This window comes from Coffea eugenioides, chromosome 8 (assembly GCF_003713205.1).
Source record: "Coffea eugenioides isolate CCC68of chromosome 8, Ceug_1.0, whole genome shotgun sequence".
Classification (NCBI taxonomy): domain Eukaryota; kingdom Viridiplantae; phylum Streptophyta; class Magnoliopsida; order Gentianales; family Rubiaceae; genus Coffea; species Coffea eugenioides.
In genome coordinates, this window is record NC_040042.1 from 45,250,485 (window position 1) to 45,276,085 (window position 25,601).

The window sequence follows — 25,601 nt, forward strand, 5'->3', positions numbered from 1 at the left end:
CACATTCATCTAAGACTTAATAAAGATTTTTTTCTCAAAGAAAGTCTCCTACCAAAAAACAAGCATGCGAAGAGAATACAAGATAAAAAAAATTAAAAGAATTCAGAATTAATAAAACTTTGAAATAAGTAGCATATTTTTTAAAATATATATTTCACATTAATTAGACTCTTTCCCGTAAAACATATAATTATGACCTCTACAAATGAATCTTGTAAATAAACTACAGTCTCTCATATTTGTAGTGCAATTTCTTCAATGAAATACTGATTTAGCTCTAAATTATTATTCCATAATATGTGTATAACAGTATAAGCATGGATGCAGATTTTTTGCCCACAACAATTTGTAACTTAGATGTGCAGGGTTGGGCCATTTGCATGTTTTCCGTGTTCCTCTCCTAGTTAACAATAAAGGGGAGAAGCTCGAAACACAAAGGTTATAGAGTTAATGAATTCCTTAGTTAATATTCAAAGGTAGAAAAAAGATGCAACGATTTGCTAGTATTGGCCCGTTTGAGTCTGGTGACAATAAACATCTTCTGATAATAATGGTTGAGCAAGTTTAAGAATGACAAAGCAGGATCCAGCCACTGCAACTTTTGCTGTGATGAGAAGCATGGCAGAATATGTTACAATTCTGCTTTGCACAGGGAATCCCAAAGTATGCCCAAATCGAGATTGCCCCCTGAAACTATTATTCCTATATGCTCGCTGTCCTTCCAAGCAGGATTGTTCCTGAAGCTATCAGATAATACAGCTGCAAGACCAATGGCTCCACTTGGCTCAACTGCAACCTTCAAAATCTCATAACAATGCCTCATGGCTTCCACTATCTCACCATCCTCAACCACAATGATATCATCAACCAAATCCCGGACAACAGGCCTGCTCAAAATAAAGGGAGAATGTTGGCACTTAATAAAATCCATAATAGTGTACCAAAAAAAGAACAAAACATCCATCGGTTATGAGGGGAAAAAATGCCTTTAGGAACATCATTTCATAAACATGGTTAATGCATGTAGGAAAGACAAATTAGCAAAGCATATTGATGAGCAATATCTGCATAATGGGAACAACAATTAGCTGATTAAAATGTCACAAGTTAATGCATGTAGACATGTTTGTTGACAGGCCTTCATGTTCATACCAAATAAATTCTCAAAAAACGATAAAGACTGTGCTCCATTGGCAGAAAAAGACTTGCATTAAACCCTTTTCCCTTCTCATAGCATAGAAATCATGGTTACCATGTGAATTCTCCAAGAAAAGCTCGAAGCCCATCAGCTATGGTTTTCGTTTCAGGTAATTTAACAATCTCACCAGCTGCTTTTGACTGAGCTGCATCATCTGCTCCCTTAGGTTCAGCTGCCAAAATTCGAATGGAAGGTTTTAGGGACTTAGCAGCTATAGCCACCCCAGAAATCAATCCACCACCTATAAGATAGAGGTTACAAAAATCTGTCATTTACCAAAACAAATATAAATTGTCACCAGTAGTGCCTTGAAAATAACATACCGCTAACTGGGACTATGATTGTGTCAATTTCTAGCACCTGCTCCAAGAGCTCCAGTGAAATAGTACCTTGCCCACTGCAAAGACAAAGCACGCTGTTACAATTGTAGAGCTTCCTCTTCTCTTAACTTTATTCAAGCTAAGTTGCTTGAGCAAATTACTATTTGCAAATAGCACTTGTAACTTTATACGTAGTTAAAGGATAATGCTGTTTGAACTAACCACACTGAGACCATCCAAATGGCAAACAAGAAAAAAGGAAAACAACAACGACGGTAACAGAAAGAGACAAGTAAATGATGAGGAGAACCTTATAATTCGTCCATCATTATATGGATGAATCATCACAGCACCGGTTTCTTGTAGTACCTTTGTTGCAGTTTCCTCCCTGGACTCAATGGCAGCCTCACTCCAGATAATCTGGCCACCATAACGCCTGACATTCTCCACTTTGCATTTTGGAGCATTTTTAGGCACGACAACATACGCAGGAATGCCGCGTATTTTTGCAGCCAGAGAAAGTGCTGCAGCATGATTACCGCTATGTTGGAATATCAAATCAGGCAATATTCAGATATAGCTATCGGGGATGATAAAAACAAGGAACCAACAAGCATGGGAAAAACCTGCTATGAGTTACCACCCCTTTTGCTGCCTGACTATCATCAAGTGACAATATTGCATTGCAGGCCCCTCTAAATTTAAATGCTCCACTAAAAATCAGGAAAAATAATAGGACCCTAGTTAATACACAGAGATGCTCTAAAAATTGCACAACTAGAAAATGCTATATAATCACGGACAGAACAATAAGTTTCAATGAGACTACCGCTGAGCATAGACTTCTTACCCCTTTTGGAAACATTCACATTTAAAATATAGCTTTCTTCCACAGAAGGAATTTAAGGTTTCTGAGGAAAGGACTGGAGTTTTGTGCGCATATGAATTGATACGGAGTTGTGCTTCTCTAATGGAAGAAATATCAGCAGCATATTTCTTAGTGGATGTTAGACTATCCACTTCCATCCTACAATGTCGATGAGATATAGACTTTTAAATATGATATTTCAACCAAATTTAACTTCTCAAACCTCGAATTTCAATGTGACCAGTTCATTAGCATGATGAAGGGTCGAAATCTTGGCAGGAAATCAAAAAAATGAATTGGTGAAAGTTTGCAACAGCTGAAAGTTGAAACATAGAGAAAAGTATTCACCACAATTGTCTTAACGAACAGACAAAGAAGTCAGCAAACACTTTGACAATGATAGTCACATTTTACTAGAACTATAGAAAACACGAACTACAATGTTTCACCTATAATCATCTTAACAAGATCCAAAGAGGCCATCTCATGTATTTCCTGCATTAACCCAGATTATGATCAACAAAGGTATCAGCTTAAGATAGGTAAATTAATCATAAACCCCAGTAACTTTCCAGTTTATCATGCTTCACAACTATTATTATACCAAGAACCAACACAAGAGATGCAACAATGAAGCTTCCTATTACCATAAGAAGAAATAATTAAGCACAAGGATTTCTTATATAGCTAAAGCGAGCCTCACAAATTGCGAAATAAAATAAAATCTCAAATTTCAGAAAGGGGGAAAAACAGTAAAGGGTTATCTAAAGCTACCATCTTGAAGCAAATGGTGTTCCTGAAAACCCAGAACAGTGAACCAGTCACAGTCAATAAATTTACCAGCATTTATGCTACATGGGGTTCTTTAATAATCAGGCTAGTAATGAAACCCAGTAGGACAAAGCTGTAACAAATTACCACGACCTTCTTTTTCAAATACAACATAGTATTTCTGCATAGCAAGATAAAAATTGGGATTCCAGTAAAAGGAAGAGGGAATAGAAAGAAAAATGTCAAAGCAGAATTAGAAAATCTCTACAAAAGAAAGATAATTGTTGTCAGTGGGAATGCATTTTCGTAGGTATCGAAGAACTTACTGCTGCAGATAAGTAAAATTTGAATTCTCTCTCTCCTGGCCTTTGGCTGGGGGAACCGGGTGGAAGAGGATCTCTGCTTGCCCTGTATCTAAGAGAGAGAGAATTATTTGGGAAGAGGGTGTTTTTAGAGGAAAGAGAGAGTTACACGGAAAAAGACAAAGGCGCGAATTGCTAAGGCCAGATCTGGCCCGCCTTCGAGGACCTATATGATTTCACCTTGCGATCGGATACAAGGGAACTGTTTCACGCCTTCCTTCAGGAGATGCTAAATCACCACAAAGAAGGCGTTGACAGGGGAAACTGAAACCAATATCACGCCTCTGCTGCTGAAAAGGTCGTAGACAATCACAGCTCTAGAAAGCGTCTAGTTTCCAAAGAGATTGTGATCACGCCTTTGGACTATAGTTTCTACCTGTCATTCGTAAAAAGGATAAACAAAGCCGTAATTAATAATGAGAAAATTGTAAAAGTTGAGAAAATAAACCAACTAAATGGATGCTTCACAAGTGAGCAATCTAGAAGCACTAGCAAAAAATTGAAGCCTGGAGATAAGTTTTATGAAAATTATACTCTTAAGTAGGAATCATTTAGTATTAAAACAACTTTTCAAGGTCAAAATTTTATGCTCGTAAATAAGATTTTTCTCTTAATGGGTTTCCCTACTTTCGTAGCCCAACTCCCCATCTTCAATCAGCCCAAAAGAAGGATGTCACTTTGGAATGAAGTTTGAATGGTGATTTCTGCTCGAGTTTGTCAATTTTTAGCGGCAGATTTCAGTATAACCTAGGCTTTTGGCCTCCTTTCTGACCCAAAAAAAAAAAACTCTTTGAGTTATAGGTTAATCCTTCCGTACAATATTAGTGTATATATTAGCAGTAAAGGTGTCAAATAAACCCATTTAATTAATTTTACCCATACCCGTCCATTAATAATTGGATATGGGTACATTAAATTTTTATATATAGGTATAAATGGGTTACCCAATTATACCCATTTAATGGGTATAATTGGATAATTTATCAAACCCAATTAACCCATTTAACTTACATTCCCGAACTTCTTTATATTTTCAGTTTTCACCGTCAATCTTCTTCTCCTTCCCACCAGCAAGCCCACTGCTACCCCGCCTCCCCTTCCTCCAGTGTTTGATTCCCCTCTCCCTTCTCCCCGTCTCTACTTAATAGAAGGTTTTTGCCCCTTTCATGTCCGATTCCTGAGCTGATCTATGAATAAACCCGCGGTGTCTTGAAGATTTTCCCGAAGAAGGTTAAGAGTCTAACCGCCGCTCACCACCTCTGCAAACAGGTACCCACAACACAACCACGACTACTGCCAAACTAACCATTAGATGCATGCTACATAATTCATATTTGAATTTGAATTTCACGTTTTGCAGATGTGACATATTTTTAAACCCACTAATGTATATACTGACAGTTTATGAAACATTAATTCAATTATTATTAATATTTTTATAATTTGATAATATTATTATTGTTGTTTTTTTTTAAAAAAAAACACTTCGAATTTGGGTCTGAGTAAAAGCATCACAACAGACATCTATATAATTTTTGAAAACAACAGTTTGCAATTTATATCATATACTAGTACAAGATGATAACACTCCAAATTAGAGCATGATATCAGCTTCCCTCCTGCATTTTGGTTATGAGACGTATCTTTCCTGGGATAATAATAATAATAATAATAATAATAGATTGCGTTTACTAAATTTGGATTAGCTGCTTGCAACTAATTGGTGACTTCAATTTGCTGTAGATTAATTAAACCGGTATTTGGTCGAGTTGATGGTTATGTTTAAGGTTTTAGATTCGGGTACGTAACAAGAAATAATCTGAAATAGTTTCTTGGGGAGAAAGTAAGATAATCCTTTTATGCTGCCGTTTAAGAGATTGAGCCCGGCTAGATAATAAACAGGAGAAAAAATGACAGAGACCAAAGTTGACCTTCTAACCAGACATTATATATATTCGGCAAAGTTTCGTATATAAAGAGGAAGACAAGGGAAAAGATCTTTTTTGTTTTTTTTGGTGGGAACAAGGGGAAGACAATAGACATTTTGACAGAAAGAAAGTTGACTTTTTTCTTCTTTTGGTAAATAAAAATTTAAGCAGATTCAACTCCAATCAGAATCACGGGTTAAGGCATGTCACCGAAATTATAAATCGTTTACAAAAACTTTTACAAATCACCCACTAACACAACTTTCATATCGATAGCAAAATTCGAACACATGACGATTTATGAAAAAGTAGATCGTTCTTGTTAATTGAGCCAATCTATATTAACAAAGAAGATCGAGTGTTCTTTGTATCTGGACGGTTTTTTGAGAAAAATACTACTCCCTCCGTCCCACTTTGATAGTCCTGATTTTTTTTCATGCAGTTTAAGAAAAAAGTAGTTAACTTTGTTGGAACAAAATCAATTTAGATAGCTATTTTTCTAAAATACCCTCACATTAATTAGAGTACAACTTTATGAGAACTTAAATAGATGGTAAAAAAAGAATCAACTCTCATTAAATGGGGTAGGTTTATAGTAACAACAACTTACATTGAATAAGGGTATTTTAAAAAAATTAAAATACAACTATATTATTCAATTGGAAAGTGGACTATAATTTGGGACAGACGAAAAAGGAAAACAGGACTATCAAAGTGGGACGGAGGGAGTAGGACAGACGTTTCAACCGAAAAGGGAATAGCCGATTAGCATACATTTATGCAACAGAACTACTGCTAGACTATTGCGGAAAAACATTAATAAGTCATATATTGCGGAAAAACATTAATGGACGGCTTTAATTAAATGAAGAACATATGATCACTAATGAAGAAGTCATATATCATCCGCAGACAAGGTTGATGGGAACCGAGAGAGAGAGAGACCAATCTTTAACATTAAGAAGATTAGTCATCAGACTGGTTTAATTTTTATTCTCAATCTAAAGTCAATGAATGTTGCAGTAAAGTTGATTACTACAACTTATTAGCTAATAATTTGATTGCAATAGTTGTTTCTGGGGAAAATAATTAAATGAACTAGGATCATCTGGGGTGTTCATTTTCGCCCAAGTCCAAAGACGTATGAGAACAAAAGAATAATCAGAAACAGAGTAAAGACCAAGTGATCTAGGTACATATTTGATTCCTTCGAATTGATAAACGAAGTGATTCCTTCGAATCTATCTGAGTCCGAAATGAGGAATCTTTCTCCCTGCTGCAAAGGAGTTGAATATTTGATGACGGCCAGCTTTGTATGAAGCCTGCCCAGGTACCGTTTTCAGTACTTCAGCATATACAGGCAGGCTACGCCTACACCTGACGTTGCCCAACTCAAATTGATGGCGATATGATTCCAATTTATTAGGGACTATTGCAGGTTAGTCTGTGGTAAGTTGAATATCGTTCATAGAAACCTACTGTTTGAGAAACCACGCCATTGGTCTCGAGCTTCACCTGGAATGTGTTTAGTTCAGCTTTGACTTTTAAATGCAGATATGAATTTCCAAGAAAACATACAGAAACCACAACTTTGGCTGACCACTTCGACAAGAAAGGCCTGGTTGTTACAATGCCAAAATATCATGCCTAACTTTTCGATTATCAGTAACGCATTAAAACAAAAGGAAAAATCATTCAAAACGTCTCTTACATCTCGTCAAATGAATTTTTTGTCCTTCCTTTTTAAAATGGTAACTTACGTTCCTTAATTAAGTTACATCCCATTTACAGTAAAGTAAGTAAATGAGACAGAAAATTTTAATCATTCAATAAATGTTTTTACTCTGAATCTATTATGTGACTTAGACATGGTCATTTTTTTAGAAATAGAAAGGTTAAATACCATTTATAGTACATTAAATAATCTGAGTAGGATATATCTTGAACCATATTCATTTTTACCGATAACAAAGCGAGATCTAACCCAATTTATATTTATTTTTGTCACTAAAAAAATAAGATATGATCTTTTTCTACATAAAAAATGATTGCATGTATGATTTTAAACTTAAAAGTGGTCGAAAACTTAAGTTGGAACAAAAAACTGATAATCTGAATTTGTAAGGATGTAAAGTTAACATTTAAAAAATGAATGGTGAAAAAAGTCATTTAATGAAATGTGATGGACGTTTTGAATGAATTTCCCTGAAATAAATTAACGTCCGTCAATAAAAGAAATAGTTATATGCATCATGATTTCGATCACTAACATACTTAATGACATACTTTTTATCTTGTGTATCATTGTTAAAAATCCAGAGAAGAATCTGTCAATCTTAGTTTTTCCCCGGATGTGGCATGCAAAAATCAGTAGAGATTTCGCATGTCTTCCATTTTCCTTTGTAAATGGAACTAGTAACACATACCTTCACATCTTAATTAAAGTACATAATTCTAAATTTCTGATAAAATTTTGAAATTCTAAAACTTCCATCCAAACCTATTGGTCTGACCTCATGGCGGCTGAAATGGGTACCTCCAATTCAATAATTCACAGCGCATTATCCTAAAGTTAATAAAATACTACGTGAAAAGAATATGATTAAACATTTATGCATAATGTATTAGTGGATGGGCCTGCTTCAAAGTCAAAACGATACTCAACAAGCCCGGAAAATATGGATCTCGGGCCAAGCGCTAGAGGTCCGCTTTCAATGGAAGAAAACCGTATCAACTTTATGCTTAATCCTCACCAGCTAAGCGTTAATCACGCGCACTGATGGACCCGACATGCAACTTCACCTCATCCTTTGGTTACGATGCTTACATCATCGCAATCGCACATTTATGATGATCGCAAAATTCTGATTTGGACCCAGTAAATCATAGCCGTCGGATGTCTGCGCCAGAAAAGCATAAGAGTTTTATGTGGCGTTCATTTCTGCACTCTTTGCTTTCGCAACCCAACTACTGCTACTCCCCAAAGTAAACATAATCACGAAAGTGTCCATGTTCACATGTTTAAGGGAGCCATTAATTTGGAGATGTTAAATAATGGGGGACCAAATTATTTTGTATTGGATTTTCATTTAAGTTGTTGATTTGCTTATCTGCACTTAATGCGCTGATATGGATTATCTACTGAAAGAAGTACTGTATTTGTTTCGCTTTATCTTTGCACCTTTAAGAACATGCATTATATTTGCAACATTCTATGACATTATGATGTCAAAGAATTTATCAAACGCATCTTGAATCTTGATTAGGAATATACTCGTGAGCCCATTCGAATTACTGTCTTCTGGAGTTTTAATAGAAAAATATAACATAGTGATTTAATATATATAAAGTAAGAAGATAATTGATAAATGTATTCATGAAACGTAAAAAATTTTTAGGAAAAAGGGCAATTCAAACAATCAGAACGCCTATCATTAATTTGGTTACAATATTTTTGTTAGGATGCTTTAGGTGTACATATTTCTTAGCGTAAATAGAATAATGAGTGGTATACTCTATTTTTAATATTTTAAGTTATTAGTTTCAGAAGATGTTACCAGCATCAATCTCTACTATTGAGCAAATATGAATCACAAATCTTTACCATTGATCGAAAATGAAACACCACTTTCTCCATTTGAACAAAGGTGAAGTATGAGTATCCACCTTTTAGTTATCAAACAAATAGAAAATCTCGACCTTGCATGATTTTTAGATATATGCTTATGTTATTAAACTCTCATTGACGCAGGTTATTTCTTCACAAAATATTTCATTTTTTCACAAGTTAACCTTTTGAGTAATGATAAAATATAAGTATATAATATTGAGCAATCAATGCGCACGAGTCTATCCTCTCGGTCAATCTTTGAAGTAATAGTTTTCTTTTAAATTCAATTTATTACTTTATGCAATATTACAAAATTTAGGGAAAGAAATTGGTTGGATGATAATACAAAAGAAAGAGAATGTAAGTAGAAGATTCCGAATTTGAAGTCATCCACTTACAAAAAAAAATCAAAATCAAAATCGTGCCTCTTGATATTCTCGGGAAGAATTATTTGTCATAAATACTAGATAATGAATTACATCTCGGTCGGTTGAATGGGTCTTAGAGACCCCGTTATCAAAACTAATGAGAAGGATCCATTTGTCATTTGAAATGAATTAAATATTTTATACCTTATTTCTCCGTCATGTGTGAAAGTCCGGCGGTGCGTTTTGCTTTAAAACCCATACGCAGCGCGTCAGTAGTATAAAGCCACACGCAATTCGAAAACAAGCAAACACCGCCATTAACCAAAACAAGCGAAAAGCTCTCCTGAGAATTTCAGGACTCCATTCTCCAGCAGCCAAAAACAACAAGGAAGCAAAGAAGAAATCAGAGAAGGGCTATTGAGATCCATTATGGCTACCAAGTTTCTGTCGCTGGCATGCATAAGAAATGAAAGCAGGGATTTGTCTCCGAGGCCGCACTATCCATCAATGCCCAGGTATCCCAAAGGGGTTTCTTCTGATGAAGAGAAGAACATGCAGGGATCAGAATCCAAGGCTTTGTTCTCCGTTATAGGCATGAATTGCTCTGCATGTGCTGGCTCGGTCGAGAAAGCCATCAAAAGGCTTCCAGGGATCAAAGAAGCCGTGGTTGATGTCTTGAATAACAAAGCCCAAGTCATGTTTTACCCCAGCTTTGTGAACGTGAGTTACCCTTAGGCTTTCTTTCTTTTTTTTCTCGGGCTACATTTAGTCATGTCTTTTTATCATGCATGTTTTGCAAAATTGGGAAAATTAGTGTGTGCATTGCTATTCGTCTGTTTATGTATTTTTGGCTTTTTCTTTAGGTTTAATTAAATTGTGATAAGGCGAAATTCAATTTTCCCTTGTGGGATTGCAATTGTGCATGTGGCTTAATATAATTCTATCTTACGTAATTTTGCTGCTACAATTTTGGGATCAGAAGTTTTAAACGTTTGAGATTGTTTAGATTTTGCTGCATTTAGTTAAGCAGCTATATAAACTACAAATTATACAATTTAATTAAAAAAACGTAAGATTTTTGTGATAGCACTGTCTACCTATTCCTTTTTATAATTAAAAAAGGTTAAGGTAGTGGTTGCAAGTAGTTGCTGAATTTCAAAGCTATGGAGAATCAATAATATTGTTAGTGGGACAATGCTTGCACTGCTGGAAAAGTCTATGCTTTACTGAGATGAGTCGTCACACGGAATTACAGCCGCTTGGTGGTTTCAAATTTTCTTTTTGTTCCCTCTTAGGAATCTGGAAATTTCAGTAGGATAACTTTTAGTTTAGTTTGGATACATTGGCGGGCTTTGGGAATAATAAATTTGATTTTGACCAGAAAAGTCAAAGATTACACAAATTAGAGTATACATAAAAGATCTGATGCCAATCAAGATTTGGCTTCTTGGTCTAGTTAATAGTGATGGACGTTATGGTAAATTGAAACTCAAAGTGGTGGCTAGATGCTCCTGGCCTTGCTTGTATGGACGTTATATGGTTCATTGCCCAGATTGAAATGTTAATTTTATCAGGCTGCTTAGTAAGACTAGAGAGAACTTTTCCTTTCTTATCTGCTATATTTGGTTTTGAATTGCTCGTTATCAACATATACACTTAGAACTTCATGATAATTCATAGAGCATGATATTCTTGATGAGTAAAAGATAATATTTGAATGCACCATATATGTTTGTAATGACTCGCTGAAAAGATCTTTAAGGCCTGAGACACCAAAACAGATCCTGCACAAATAGAAAACTGTGGACTATATGAATTGTGAAGCATATTCAGTGGCATTTTGTGATATTAAGTGGACTTGAACCTTCATTCATATTGCAGGTTGATGAAATCTGACCTATTGTTGGTATTTCTTAAATCTTTCAGAAGCATACTGGCATGTATGTTGTGGTTTTAACCAAATATTCAGATGAAGCATCTATTAAGTTGAGCAATGTAAATCAGAAAATGCAACGGAATCTGTTAGATCATTATTAAGATTGTGCATATGAACTTTGAGCACCTCGGGTACATCTTTATTACCCAGTTCAGACATGAGTTTTCCTTTTTAGGAGTAATAGACACATTAAACAAACTCATTTGAGACCACTTAAATGTCTTGATATACAAGAAGTGAATTGAAATTTACTTTTTATACAAGTGTAGTCCAGAAGTGTATAATATGTCTCTTAAATCTCTCTGGCTATTCACAATGTATATTGCCATTCAGGAGGAGACAATCCGTGAAACCATTGAAGATGTTGGATTTCAGGCTACACTAATCGAAGAAGATGCAAATGAGAAATCCACTCAAGTGTGCAGGATAAGCATCAGAGGAATGACGTGCACTTCTTGCTCAAGTACTGTTGAATCTGCATTGCAGGTTATTCCGGGAGTGCTGAAAGCACGAGTTGCTTTGGCAACAGAAGAGGCTGAAGTCCATTTCGATCCAAAAATTTTGAGCTGCAATGACCTTTTGCAAGCCATAGAAGATACTGGGTTTGAAGCCGTCCTTGTTAGTACCGGGGAGGACAGAAACAAAATACAGTTGAAAGTTGATGGTATACGCTCTGAAAATTCGATGAGGATAGTTGTAAATTCTCTTCGAGCTCTACCAGGAGTCGAAGATATAAACATTGAGCCTGAACTGCAGAAATTATCCCTTTCATACAAAGCAGATGTGACAGGACCAAGAAACTTCATGAAAGTGATTGAGTCAACTGGATCAGGACGCTATAAAGCAAAATTATATCCTGAAGGGGGAGGAAGAGATGCACACAAGAAGGAGGAAATTCAACAATATTACAAATCATTCCTCTGGAGCTTGGTTTTTACGATTCCTGTTTTCTTAACCTCCATGGTTTTCATGTATATTCCAGGTCTCAAGCATGTACTAGATACCAAAGTTGTCAACATGCTCACTGTTGGGGAGGTATTGAGGTGGGCATTATCTACACCGGTACAGTTTATCATAGGCCGACGATTCTATACTGGCTCATATAAAGCATTACGCCATGGATCTGCTAATATGGATGTTTTGATTGCTCTAGGAACAAATACAGCATACTTTTATTCAGTCTACTCAGTAGTGAGAGCTGCAAGCTCTCCAAATTTTGAGTCCACTGACTTTTTTGAGACTAGTTCAATGCTCATTTCTTTCATTTTACTGGGCAAGTATCTTGAGGTTTTGGCAAAGGGGAAGACATCTGATGCCATTGCCAAACTCATGGACTTGGCTCCTGAGACAGCAATCCTTTTAACCCTTGATCATGAAGGAAGTGTGATAAATGAAGAAGAAATAGATAGCCGCTTGATCCAAAAGAATGACGTGATTAAAATCATCCCTGGTGCAAAAGTAGCTTGTGATGGATTTGTCATCTGGGGGCAGAGCCATGTAAATGAGAGCATGATTACTGGAGAATCAAGACCAGCAGCTAAAAGAAAGGATGATGTTGTTATTGGAGGAACAGTAAATGAGAATGGGGTGCTACATATTAAGGCAACAAAGGTTGGATCAGAAAGTGCTCTTTCCCAGATTGTTCGACTTGTCGAATCTGCTCAAATGGCTAAAGCTCCTGTGCAAAAATTTGCTGATCGCATATCAAAATTCTTTGTGCCTCTTGTAAGTGTAATATTGATTATTAAATCCATACTATTCAACATGAAATTTAAATTTTTTTACTTGTGAACAGTTGACAACTATTGGTGTTTCACAATCCACAGGTAATTGTTCTATCCTTTTCAACTTGGCTTGCCTGGTATTTAGCTGGAAAGTTCAGTGGCTACCCAAAGTCATGGATCCCATCCGCTATGGACAGCTTTCAGCTTGCCCTCCAATTTGGCATATCTGTCATGGTCATAGCCTGTCCTTGTGCCCTTGGTCTTGCTACTCCAACTGCTGTTATGGTCGGTACTGGAGTTGGTGCTTCTCAGGGTGTCCTGATTAAAGGTGGTCATGCATTAGAAAGTGCACATAAGGTTAGAAACTGTACAATTGCTCCTGTTGATTAGAGAAAATGACTTGGAACTTAAAAGAAGAACACCAGTCTAATGTGGTGTTGAAGATGTCCTTAACTGCTCACTATCACCGTAACTTTGCCTTATTTAACAGGTGAACTGCATAGTTTTTGACAAGACAGGGACTCTCACAAAGGGCAAGCCAGTGGTTGTTAGTACAAGGCTTTTGAAAAATATGGTACTGCGAGAATTTTGTGAACTGGTTGCTGCAGCTGAGGTAAATTCTCGTGAAATTTGAACTGTTTAACTTGAGCTGAGTAGACAACCTGTAAGGCTGTAACCAACATTGTGGCATAACTGAGAACTTGTCTACTGCCTCTTCATATGCTGCGGCTGTCATATTCTTATTGTGTTTGAAGTACTTCTGTTTTGGTTATACTATAGTGAGTTAACTGTTTGAAATTTGACGCTTGTACTTTTGAAATTTGAAACAAAAAAACATAATCTGTTTTTGGAGACTTCAAAAATAAAACAAGAAAACCAAAAGGAACTAGGCAAAAGAAGCTAGAAAGCATGGCTGCTGTTCGATTAAACCAAAGCTACAAATAACAAAACCCACTACACACTCCAAAATTAAAAGTTGACTGTTTGATGTTTGCTGTAATTGATCAGGTCAATAGTGAGCATCCTTTAGCGAAGGCAATTGTTGAATATGCTAAAAAATTTAGAGGAGAAGAAGAGACAAATATATGGCCTGAAGTGAAGGATTTCGAGTCCATAACCGGCCATGGTGTGAAGGCTGTTGTTAGAAACAGGGAAGTTATTGTGGGAAACAAGAGCTTAATGTTGAATAACAACATTGGTATTTCACTTGATGCTGAAGAAATCCTATCAGAAACTGAAAGCTCAGCTCAAACAGCAATTCTTGTATCAATTGATCACGAACTAGTTGGAGTTCTTGCCATATCTGATCCACTGAAACCTGGGGCTCAAGAAGTCATTTCCATTCTTAATTCCATGAGGATCAAGACTATATTAGTTACGGGAGACAACTGGGGAACAGCTCATGCTGTTGCCAAGGAAGTTGGAATTGATACTGTTATCGCAGAAGCCAAACCCGAGCATAAAGCAGAGAAAGTTAAGGAATTGCAGGTAAAGATAGTCAAGTCTGCTTTAATAAATGATTATTTACTCTCTGCGTCCTTTTTGAAACATGGCTTGTACTTTGTAGATATCTAGTTATAGTGCATTCGTGTACTTAAATTTGTTTGCATTTGTTTATTTAAATTCTACATGCCCATTCTCACATTGCCAATGCAAGCATTGTTTTTACGCTTAACACATTTTTAGGCTTCAAATTCTGTTGTGGCAATGGTTGGAGATGGAATCAATGATTCACCAGCGCTTGTAGCAGCCGATGTTGGGATGGCTATTGGTGCAGGAACAGACATAGCCATTGAAGCAGCTGACATTGTTCTCATGAAAAGCAACTTGGAAGATGTCATTACTGCCATAGATCTTTCCAGAAGCACCTTCCGCCGAATCCGTTGGAACTACATCTGGGCTTTGGGCTATAATCTCCTTGGCATCCCAATTGCTGCTGGGGCACTTTTTCCATCAACTGGATTTCGGTTACCACCATGGATTGCTGGAGCAGCAATGGCGGCCTCTTCTGTGAGCGTTGTTTGCTGCTCACTTCTGTTGAAGAATTATCGAAGACCCAAGAAGTTGGATACTTTAGAGATGCGAGGAATAACTGTGGAATGAACATTAGCAATGGAATAAAGGATGCAATTAGTTATTGACGTTAAATTCCTGAGTTGTAAATATCCATGGTGTCCATGGTTTTACTTCAGAATTCAGATCCACTTTTTAGGCTAGCTTGTATACATGAAAAGGAAGCAAACCTGTAAAAGAAGCAAGACAGCTTTCTATTTCATGTTAGAAAGTTCTCTTTCGTTAGTTTTAACGTACCAACGCTATGGTTTTCCATTGCAACTTGCAATTCCGTTTCCTTATAGCAAGCATCTTACTATCTTTTACGATCCTTCCTAGCATTATTATTCATGTGTACAGCAAGATTGCGAAGCCCCGAAAGACGAAGATAGAAAAATTTCTGGTTAGAAATGTTTTTGGAGAATCCGGCTGGAAATCTGGCCAGTTCTTGGCCGGATACCTGGCTGGATTGGCTTGGAGTTTTGAAAAAATTTGGATTTCGCCACTGCCACGAATTCGGCCAGTAATCCGGCCAGCATCTTGGCCGGATTGTGACGTGGCGCCTCAACAGCCAGGTTTGACCGGCTGTTTTCCAACGTTCTTATCTTGCCTTTGGTTGAGATTTCCCTCATTTCTTTCCTTGGCTTGGCCGGCTGTTTTGAGAAGAGAAAATAAGAGAGGAAAAACTTCATTTTCTACTTCACTTTCCTGCTCAAATCTTGAGTCTTAACCGCTAGTTTTGCAATCTATTCCATACAAGTGCTCACTAAGGAGGTTTAAAACTATTGGTAGAGTTGTTTTGGAGGAGGAAGCACTAAGCTACCAATTTTCTTGAGGTTTGAAGGTATCTTGCTAAGAACTTCTTATTTACTTCAAGTGATTGTTAATTGGTGGATTAGAGATGTTATATATGCTATTTTGTGGATGATTTCATGATTTTAAGTGGAGTTTGACAACTTTCTGATTTATTAGTGAATTTTCTGATTTTATATGATAATTGTTGGTTGGTCATGGGATGATAGCTTGATATGGTGTCAAATGGCGCCTTTGTGTGTTAGTTTTGGTTGTTTGCGGAAAATTTCAGATTTGTGCGGAAAATTTCAATTTTAGGGTTTTGAATTGGGGCTTAATTGTGATTGGTTTTGGAGCTATCAATTGGCTCAAGTGAAGGGGCATTGTGGCCTAATTAGATGTGTGGTGTATATTATGATTCGTATGTGTAATTGTAGTTATATGTAAAGGTTAGTTTAAAAGTGTAATTTCAGTTTTACCTTGTCTCTGGACTCAACTTGGACTGTAAATTTATCCATGTTTTAGACCGAACCAGCTGTTGGACAAAACATGAAAGTTGTAAAGATTTGAGTTAGCTATCTACCTGCAAAATTTCAGATCGATTGGAGTACTGTAGTATGTGAAATGACCGAAATACCCTTGACTGGCCTTAAACCCTGTTTCACGAACAGTTTCCATTTTTCTCTAAAATTTCAATTTTTGACCATAAAAATGTATAATTTGGCTTTGGAGGTCTTCATAAGAAATGTTGGTATCTGTCTTAGCTTCGTAACGCCATAAGATTCGTTTCAATCGGATAAGTGTAGCTTCAATTGTGATTAAAATGCCAAAAGGTGATAGGAACTTGCTGATTTTAGAATTTCCTTTGCTTGACATGATATTTGTAATCTAGGGCTTGGACTTGATCAAGGTAATGATCTATAATGGATGGATCATGAGCTGTGGTTGGTGAGTGATTCCACAACTATTTCCAAAGTTACTTCCGAACTATTTCTTGTATTGCTTACTCGATTGCATATCATGATTGCTTGCATGTGTATCATGAAATGATTTGGCTCCAATGAGTTTTTGGGAAGTCTTGTGCTTAAACTCAACGTCTCCACCACTGTTTATTTGGAGCACCGATGGCTCCCTATTACTATTTGATTGTTAATTGATCCGTTTGAGCGTTGGAGTTCTAAGTACGAGATTTCACTGGCTCACAAGAGCAACAAATTTGCATTTGATCACTGAATCATGCCATCATCTAAATGCATTATTGTAAAATGTAATTGATTATTGATTTTACTGGATACTCGCTGAGCGTCTAGCTCACCCCAAAATATTTTTTCCCTCCACAGGGCTCGAGGCAAAGGAAGCGCGTGTGATAAGTTATTAGAATGTCTGAAGGGTTATCTCATGTATAATTTGAATTCGATTCACTTGATGAGTATTTGATGTAATATTTGAGGCTGATATTGTAATTGTAATTGATTTGAGAACTGAGAACTTTTGGTTTTATTCAGGGAATTGTACCACTACTTGAGATTTGTTATGTATGTAAGTATACGTTCTAAGCTTGGGAAATGTTATTTCATTTATTATTGAGGTTGTATCCTATGTTATTGGATATGAGTGTTGTAATTTATTTGAGAACTGTAGTGAGTCCCGGCGAAAGTTGGGCAGGCGGTCCGCCGAACCCTTTGGTTCGCCTTAGGGGGAGGTGGGGTTGTCACAAAGATAAATCTACTGTTTGGTTAATTTGATGTTGTACATGATCTTGGGGAATTCAACATATTTGCTTACACATTTTATAGCTAGAAACTGCTCATGCCATTACAGTTATGCTCCATTTATTTGGATATGAGAAGAATCTCATTTGAAACAGTTCTCCAGACTGGGATTTGGTCTAAGACCAATCCTTTGAGTTCTCAGCCTTTCGGCACAACCATGGAATGAAAGTGGGATTGTTATTGGATGGTCAATAAAAGCACCCGACCAGTGGCCACATCAACCACATAATAATAAGATTCCTCTCTCAAATTCTTGCCTTTTTCTTTCCCTCACCCTTTTTTTTCTTTTTTCTTTTTTTTTTCCTGTAGTGTATGTAAAGATTGGCTAGATCGAGTACATGATTGGGTAAAAGGTAGAAACCAATCATGCAAATTTAAGACGCAGAAAATGGAATTTGCTTGAGAAATAACCTATCTTCTTGGTGACTCTCATCAATTATCCAATGCATGCGGGAGAGTTTAACGTGGCGAAGCAAAAATGAGAGAGACCTGCAATTTTAGTGCGAAACGTTAAAAGGTAACATGAGGCGTCTCATTGGTACGCTGTCCAATTTATTATGTATAAAGGGCTGATCAAAAGTAAAGGGCCAAAGAGTTTTTTGCTTTAATTCAATGTGCGGTTTCAGGGTAGAACGCAACAGCAACAGCAACACACACAGCAAGGGAGAATCAAAGAAAAGCTGTTAAGAGACAAACAGAAAGATAACCCTTCTTTGTTACCATCAGATAGTGAGATTTCATTCCAGGCTTAGCTAATTATTGGGAGCATATATACACAAATGACAAGGTGTGGCCAAGCAAGCTGCGCACGGCAGCTGTATCTTTGCTTCAGTTGGATTTTCAAGCCTGAACAGTTATTTTCAGTCATCTGAAGATCAATGGATGCACTTTCAAACTAGGTAAAGTGTTCTATAAATCAGGACATCTTTTTCTCTTGAGTGGAATTGATGTTTTATCCACTGATTTGCTCTTGGATGTTGGATCTTTTCATCGTCCATATCGTCCTTATTTAAATCTTGCTTAGTCTTATTTCTCACGTTCCTTGTCATGGTTCCATAAATTTCTGTTTTACTCCGGGAAAAAGGAGGTGGGAGGATAGTTCTAGTGCTTTGAACAATCAGCATTTTGATTGAATGGGTTATGCCATTCACTAAAGATTAACACCTTGTACGGTGATTGAGAAAGGAAAGATTAATTTCTATTAAGGACTTTTGGACCTCTTTTCTTACCAAAATGGTTTCTTAGAACAAAAGCTTTTCTTCATTGATGCTGCTATAGTGGAATTTCTCACATTGCAGATGATATGACTGCAATAACGCATAAATGGGACGTGTACCATATTGTCTAAAAGAATTTATCATTAAAAAAATATTAATTTTGTATATATTAACAATATATACACTATATCACATGTACAAAAATTGAGTTCGAATTCAATTTAAAATCAAGTTGCATTTCTAGTCTATATATATATATATACCATCAATTAGCTGGCATCGCTAGTGTATGTATCTATTGTCAATATATACAAATTAATTTTAAAGAGAATTATCCAAAAGATCATAACCTACTTAGCAAACACATGTATCGTCTCCTCTTAAAAGATCACACCCAATGTAAAACAAGAAATGTGCAGAGCATTTCTATAGATTATTTTTCTTTCGTTCGAATAGAGCAACCAAACCTTTTTTCCCACTGTTTTTCACCAAATTGATATGTAGGTCTTCTAATTAAAGCTTTTTTATTATGAAGTCTTCCCTTTCTTTAATGCCTTGTATTCCTTTCGTACCTAAATTATGTTTCTTATCTTTTCACTCACATTGCGGGGAAAGTGGAAATCTACGCTCGAAGGAACCATACCATGACATGATTGGGTTCATTTTCTATTTTGAAAAAATAAAATTCGAAAGAGAGTGATTAAGCATTTTCTTGTGGTAATTGCTCACTCCATTAGTGGCTGGGCCTCCTATAAAGTATAAAGTAAATCAGCTTTGGGAAAGTTGGATTACGGGCCCAGCAACAAAAGGCCGAAGTGTTAACAAACTTTTATCATTATCCAGGAAAAATCAAGCAACCCAACTACATCCTTCGAGGTATAGGATGTCACATAACAAAAGCGTAACAGAAGATCTTTTGCCCAAAATAATTGAATTAGTATGATGTTTTTTTAGTAGTATCTTTTATTTAAACATAATATAATTCAATTTTTTAGCGTACATCCAAAAGTGAGACAAATAATAAAAAAATTAGAGCAATTCAAGTATGCAAATGCACTTTTTTAGCGTACAGTGTGTTTGGATTGCTAAATTATTTCATATAATATTTCGCTTGCATTATAAACACATTTTTCAATCCACCTTTTTATATTTTCAACTACCTTTTTATCTCACATACATCATATCACAAAAAATGTTACAGTAATTATTTCAAGTAATATTTCAAATAATACTCTATCCAAACACAAATATATATCTTCCAATTGTACAAAACACAAAAAAGGCACTATTTTGGACACTTTGCCTTTGGAAAGTGGCAAGCATACTACTTACACAAAATATAATCACGAGAGTGCCCTTTTGACATGTCAAGCAATTCGGTCGCCAAATTAGTGGAGTATTTTTTATTTTCATTGAAGTTGCAATAATGCATTCTTTTTATTTATACAAATTAAAACAATTAAAAAAAACATGAAACAAGAGGCAAAGGAAGTGATTTTCTTATTTCTTTTTAATGCATATTTTATTACGTCCTTGGTGAGTTGTTGCACTAGCATCTTGTAGCGTTCTATATCTATATTGATATCCTATTATTGGAAAAGAAGGTGAAAATGTACTAGAAAGATTGGTCAACGATTAGTTATACACAACCATACCTTCAAATTTCAAGACGAGGCATTACAAACTTAGATTATTTTCGAGAGAGATCCATTATATCACTGCCAAATATTGTTCCAAATTGAGTGTCCAGGTTTCCATCCAACAAAATCAAGAATAGATTCTGACTGTAACAGTACTAGTGCATGGCCTGGTCTAAGATTGAGAAAAACGAAGAAGACAGCAATGGGAATCCATCAAATCAAGTCGGAATCATCATAAAGCTACTTTACTTTCAATGCAACTGAAAATACTCACCCTGCAGATTGAATAAACAACGGGACAAAGATTTTGATGTCGTCATAATCAGAGGGAGCTTGAACTTTTTCTCTTTTTTTTTTGAGAATTTTTTTTTTTTTGAGCGAGAGAGCGTGAACTTGCCAGTGACTCATTCATGTGTAGTCATGATCAAAGTGTTCATTTAAAAAATTTAACCGAAAGGGTAAATTTTGCACTATAAATATGTCAAAGATCAAGATGAAGGATTCCTCAGTGTACTGAATGTAGGTTGCAATCAGCGGTATGCATGAGAAATGAGGGTAGAGAGTAGGATTCGTCACCAAGGCTGTTCTTCAATGCCCGAGTACCCAAAAGGAGTTTCATCTGATGAAGAGAAGAGCATGCAGGAATCAGAAACCAAGGCTTTGTTCTCAGTTATAGGCATGACTTGCTCTGCATGTGCTGGCTCGGTTGAGAAAGCCATCAAAAGACTTCCAGGGATCAAAGAGGTGGCAGTTGATGTCTTGAAAGATAGAACGCAGGTCATTTTCTGTCCAAGTTCTGTCAATGTAAGTCAACATTAAAGACATTTTAGTTCTGTTATATTCTTGACATGAGAATGTTTTAGCCTGTTTTTAGTTCGTAGCTTTGCACTGCTACTAAGTTTCCTTCATTCTCTTTTATCGACTAAACAGATATGTTTTATAGTTTATACCATATATAAACATCAGCGCTGTTTTCATCCCCATCAACTTTGAGGGCCAAATGTGAATCTGAATTTTCGTGTGTTTGAAAGCAAAAATTTTGCAGAAAAAACCATCAGCAACGAAAATTAAATAGAGTGCAAGTGTAAAAAGCACTCTCTAAATTGTGTTACTGGCACATTGTGGTGAAATGGAGAAATTGAAAAGAAAGTGAAGTAATTCATTTGGAAATCAGGGGGTGGGGTAAAAGGGGGAGGATTTGAATATAAACTGTCTTATAGAACAGAGAGGTGAAGTCTTAGAGAGAGGAAATTGGAACTAACGTCTAAATTCTAAGTAATATAAAGCATCTAAATTCCTAGCTGCACCATGTTAATTCTGAAACGTATTTCTATAGGATTTGAAAGATTTGTTTTTTTTGGAAAGCCAAAATGGTTTGTGATAACTTTTTTCAACTTAAAATAGGATAAATCACTGGTCAGAATTGCATCTAAACGTTATTTAAATAGCTTTTACTTGTAAAAGAAAAAAAGTTAAGTACTAAAATTTAGAATCAGGGATTTCAAGGGAACAATTATCTGCTGCTGTTGAGTTATATTTTATGCTACACAAACTCTCGCCAAACCACGTTTACTTATAGACACTTATATAAGGAGCCCAAGAGCGATGCGTTCCAATTTGCTCGTCTTCTAGAGTATAGTTTGCAAGATGCTTGACAATCTTGTCCATCAACATTCAGGAGGAAACAATCCGTCAGACCATTGAAGACATAGGATTCAAGGCTACATTAATAGAGGAAACGGCAAACCAGAAATGTATTTTGGTATGCAGGATAAGGATTGTCGGAATGGCTTGCACTTCTTGCTCCGGTGCTGTTGAATCCGTGTTAAAGCTTGTTCCTGGTGTACAGAGAGCGCGAGTTGCTTTAGCAACAGGAGAGGCTGAAGTGAAATGTGATCCCAAGTTGTTAAGCTGCAAAGAACTCTTGCAGGCAATAGATGATATAGGGTTTGAAGCCATTATCGTTGGTACAGGGGAGAGTAGAAATAAAATACAGCTCAAAGTTGATGGACTGTATAATGAAAATAACATGCAAATGATAGTAAGCTCTCTCGAAGGACAGCCAGGAATACAGGATATACACGTCGAGGCTGAGCTTCATAAAGTTTCCATTTCATATCTAGCAGATGTAACAGGACCAAGAAATTTCATTCGAGTTATTGAATCAACTGGATCAGGACATTTCAAGGCAACGATATTTCCTGAGAGGGGAGGAAGAGGAACCCATAAGCAAGAAGAAATCATACAGTATTACAATTCATTGCTGTGGAGCTTGGTGTTTAGCATTCCTGTTTTCTTGACCTCCATGATCTTCATGTACATCCCAGTTCTTAAGGATGGACTAGATATGAAAATTGTTAACATGCTCAGCATTGGAGAAGTTTTGAGGTGGGCGCTGTCTACACCAGTGCAGTTCATAATAGGCCGACGATTTTATGCTGGCTCTTATAAAGCATTACGTAATGGTTCCCCAAACATGGATGTTCTGGTTGCCCTGGGAACAAATGCAGCATACTTCTATTCGGTATACTCAGTATTGAGAGCTGCAAGCTCCCCAAATTTTAAGTCTACTGATTTTTTTGAGACCAGTTCAATGCTTATTTCATTCATTTTACTTGGCAAGTATCTTGAGGTTCTGGCAAAGGGCAAAACATGTCAGGCCATCACCAAGCTCATGGACTTGGCTCCAGAGACAGCAATATTGTTAACCCTTGATGATGAAGGCAATGTGACAAAAGAAGAAGAAATAGAGAGTCAACTAATACAAAAGAATGATGTGATTAAAATCATTCCTGGTGCAAAAGTGGCTTGTGATGGTTTTGTTATCTGGGGAGAAAGTAATGTAAATGAGAGCATGATAACTGGAGAGCCAAGACCTGTCATAAAAAGGAAGGGCGATGCGGTCATTGGAGGAACTTTCAACGAGAATGGGGTGCTACATATAATGGCAACAAAGGTTGGATCAGAAAGCGCTCTTTCCCAGATAGTTCGACTTGTTGAGTCAGCGCAAATGGCTAAAGCTCCCGTGCAAAAATTTGCTGATCGTATCTCAAAGTTCTTCGTACCTCTTGTAAGTGTATAGCTATTTCCAAATCTGGGATTCTTTCACACATTATTCTACATCAAGAATAACTGGAAGTAGCTTGAGTTTTATTTTTGGAATTTTAACAAGTATCTGTGTTTCACATTACACAGGTTGTTTTTCTTTCATTTTCAACTTGGCTTGCCTGGTTTTTAGCTGGAAAACTTAATGCCTACCCAAAATCTTTGATTCCATCCTCTATGGATAGCTTCCAGCTTGCCCTCCAATTTGGCATTTCTGTCATGGTAATAGCCTGCCCATGTGCCCTTGGCCTTGCCACTCCAACGGCTGTTATGGTTGGTACTGGAGTTGGTGCTTCTCAGGGTGTCCTGATTAAAGGTGGTCAGGCATTAGAAAGTGCACATAAGGTTAGAAGCTGGTAATTATAATTTCAGCCAATTCCAACGATGAAAACTGGATATATCCTAGCGCTAAAGATTTTCATAATGCTTCATAAACTTTCACATTAAATATCTGCATGATTTAACAGGTAGAGTGTATAGTTTTTGATAAGACTGGGACTCTCACAATTGGCAAGCCAATGGTTGTCGAGACGAGGCTTTTGAAAAGTATGGCACTTCGAGAATTTTATGAAATGGTTGCTGCTGTGGAGGTAAACTTTTACCTATTCATGACTACTCTAATTTGCTATAATGCTGCTTGATTAAATTCAGTGTTAGAAATAACAGAACTCAAAATTGGACTTGACATTTAGTGGTCCATTGTGATTCATCAGGTGAACAGCGAGCACCCTTTAGCCAAGGCAATTGTTGAATATGCAAAAAAATTTAGAGAAGAAGAAGAAAGCAATGTCTGGCCCGAAGTGAAGCAATTTGAGTCAATAACAGGGCAGGGCGTGATGGCTGTTGTTCGAAATAGGGAAGTAATTGTAGGAAACAAGCACTTAATGTTAAAAAAGAATGTAGCAATTCCAGTTAGTGCTGAAAATTTTCTGGAGGAAACAGAAGGGTTTGCTCAGACTGGAATTCTTGTGTCAATTGATCATGAGCTAGTTGGAGTTGTTGCAATATCTGATCCAGTGAAACCCGAAGCTCAAGAAGTCATTTCCATTCTCACTTCCATGCACATCAAGAGTATATTGGTTACAGGTGACAACTGGGGAACTGCACATGCCGTTGCCAAAGAAGTTGGAATTGGTACCGTCATTGCAGAAGCCAAGCCAGAGGTGAAAGCAGAAAAAGTGAAGGATTTGCAGGTACAAACCAGGGGTTGGTTCAATAAACAACAATGCTCTTACCGTTGTAAAATTATAGATGGATAAGTCACAAATGACCTAGTTAGAGCATCTCCTAGTCCCACAGTCTTAATTATTTATAAAGAATTCCACATTTTTAATTAGACATTGTTCTCATGATTTGGACATGTTCACAGGCTTTGAACTTTGTTGTGGCAATGGTGGGAGACGGAATTAATGATTCACCAGCACTTGTAGCAGCGGATATTGGAATGGCAATTGGTGCTGGTACAGACATAGCTATTGAAGCAGCTGACATAGTACTCATGAAAAGCAATTTGGAGGATGTTATTACTGCCATAGACCTTTCTCGGTACACTTTTCGTCGAATTTGCCTCAACTATATTTGGGCTTTGGCATATAATCTCATTGCCATTCCGGTTGCTGCTGGGGCACTTTTTCCGTCTACTGGAATTTGCTTACCCCCATGGGTTGCTGGGGCTGCAATGGCAGCTTCTTCTCTGACTGTTGTTTGCTGCTCCCTTTTGTTGAAGAACTATCGGAGACCTAAGAAGTTAGATGCTCTGGAGTTGCAAGGATTAACTGTAGAGTGAAGATGCATGAAACAAATATAAGAACTACGATATCTCCCGCTCCCTCAATTGTGGATAACTTTTCCATCATGCGTCTGATTTCCAGGCTATGTTGTAGTTAAAGTATAAAGAACCTTGTAAATATTGTCAGTCTGCTTTCTTTTTCATCTGAG

At 36.7% G+C, this 25,601-nt stretch overlaps 3 protein-coding genes across 3 annotated transcripts; 2 read left to right on the plus strand and 1 right to left on the minus strand.

The window, feature by feature from the left end:
* Nucleotides 1-483: 483 nt before the first annotated feature.
* Nucleotides 484-3,562, minus strand: LOC113779894 (serine racemase). The gene is made up of 7 exons (XM_027325666.1): nt 3,484-3,562; nt 2,369-2,545; nt 2,145-2,231; nt 1,829-2,059; nt 1,522-1,595; nt 1,253-1,439; nt 484-887 (listed from the first exon to the last, which is right to left on the minus strand). Exons 2-7 carry the CDS (start codon nt 2,542-2,544, stop codon nt 632-634), a joined length of 1,011 nt encoding a protein of 336 aa, XP_027181467.1. The 5' UTR covers nt 2,545; nt 3,484-3,562; the 3' UTR covers nt 484-631.
* Nucleotides 3,563-9,753: 6,191 nt separating this feature from the next.
* Nucleotides 9,754-15,383, plus strand: LOC113779225 (probable copper-transporting ATPase HMA5). The gene is made up of 6 exons (XM_027324751.1): nt 9,754-10,145; nt 11,695-13,086; nt 13,188-13,442; nt 13,576-13,698; nt 14,094-14,573; nt 14,772-15,383. Exons 1-6 carry the CDS (start codon nt 9,855-9,857, stop codon nt 15,186-15,188), a joined length of 2,958 nt encoding a protein of 985 aa, XP_027180552.1. The 5' UTR covers nt 9,754-9,854; the 3' UTR covers nt 15,189-15,383.
* A 2,685-nt stretch (nt 15,384-18,068) lies between these two features.
* LOC113779824 (probable copper-transporting ATPase HMA5) lies at nt 18,069-25,578 on the plus strand. Its single transcript, XM_027325560.1, has 8 exons — nt 18,069-18,218; nt 18,328-18,600; nt 21,082-21,362; nt 22,237-23,628; nt 23,754-24,008; nt 24,131-24,253; nt 24,377-24,856; nt 25,033-25,578. The coding sequence occupies exons 3-8, from the start codon at nt 21,108-21,110 to the stop codon at nt 25,447-25,449; spliced, it is 2,922 nt and encodes a 973-aa protein (XP_027181361.1). The 5' UTR covers nt 18,069-18,218; nt 18,328-18,600; nt 21,082-21,107; the 3' UTR covers nt 25,450-25,578.
* Nucleotides 25,579-25,601: the final 23 nt, after the last annotated feature.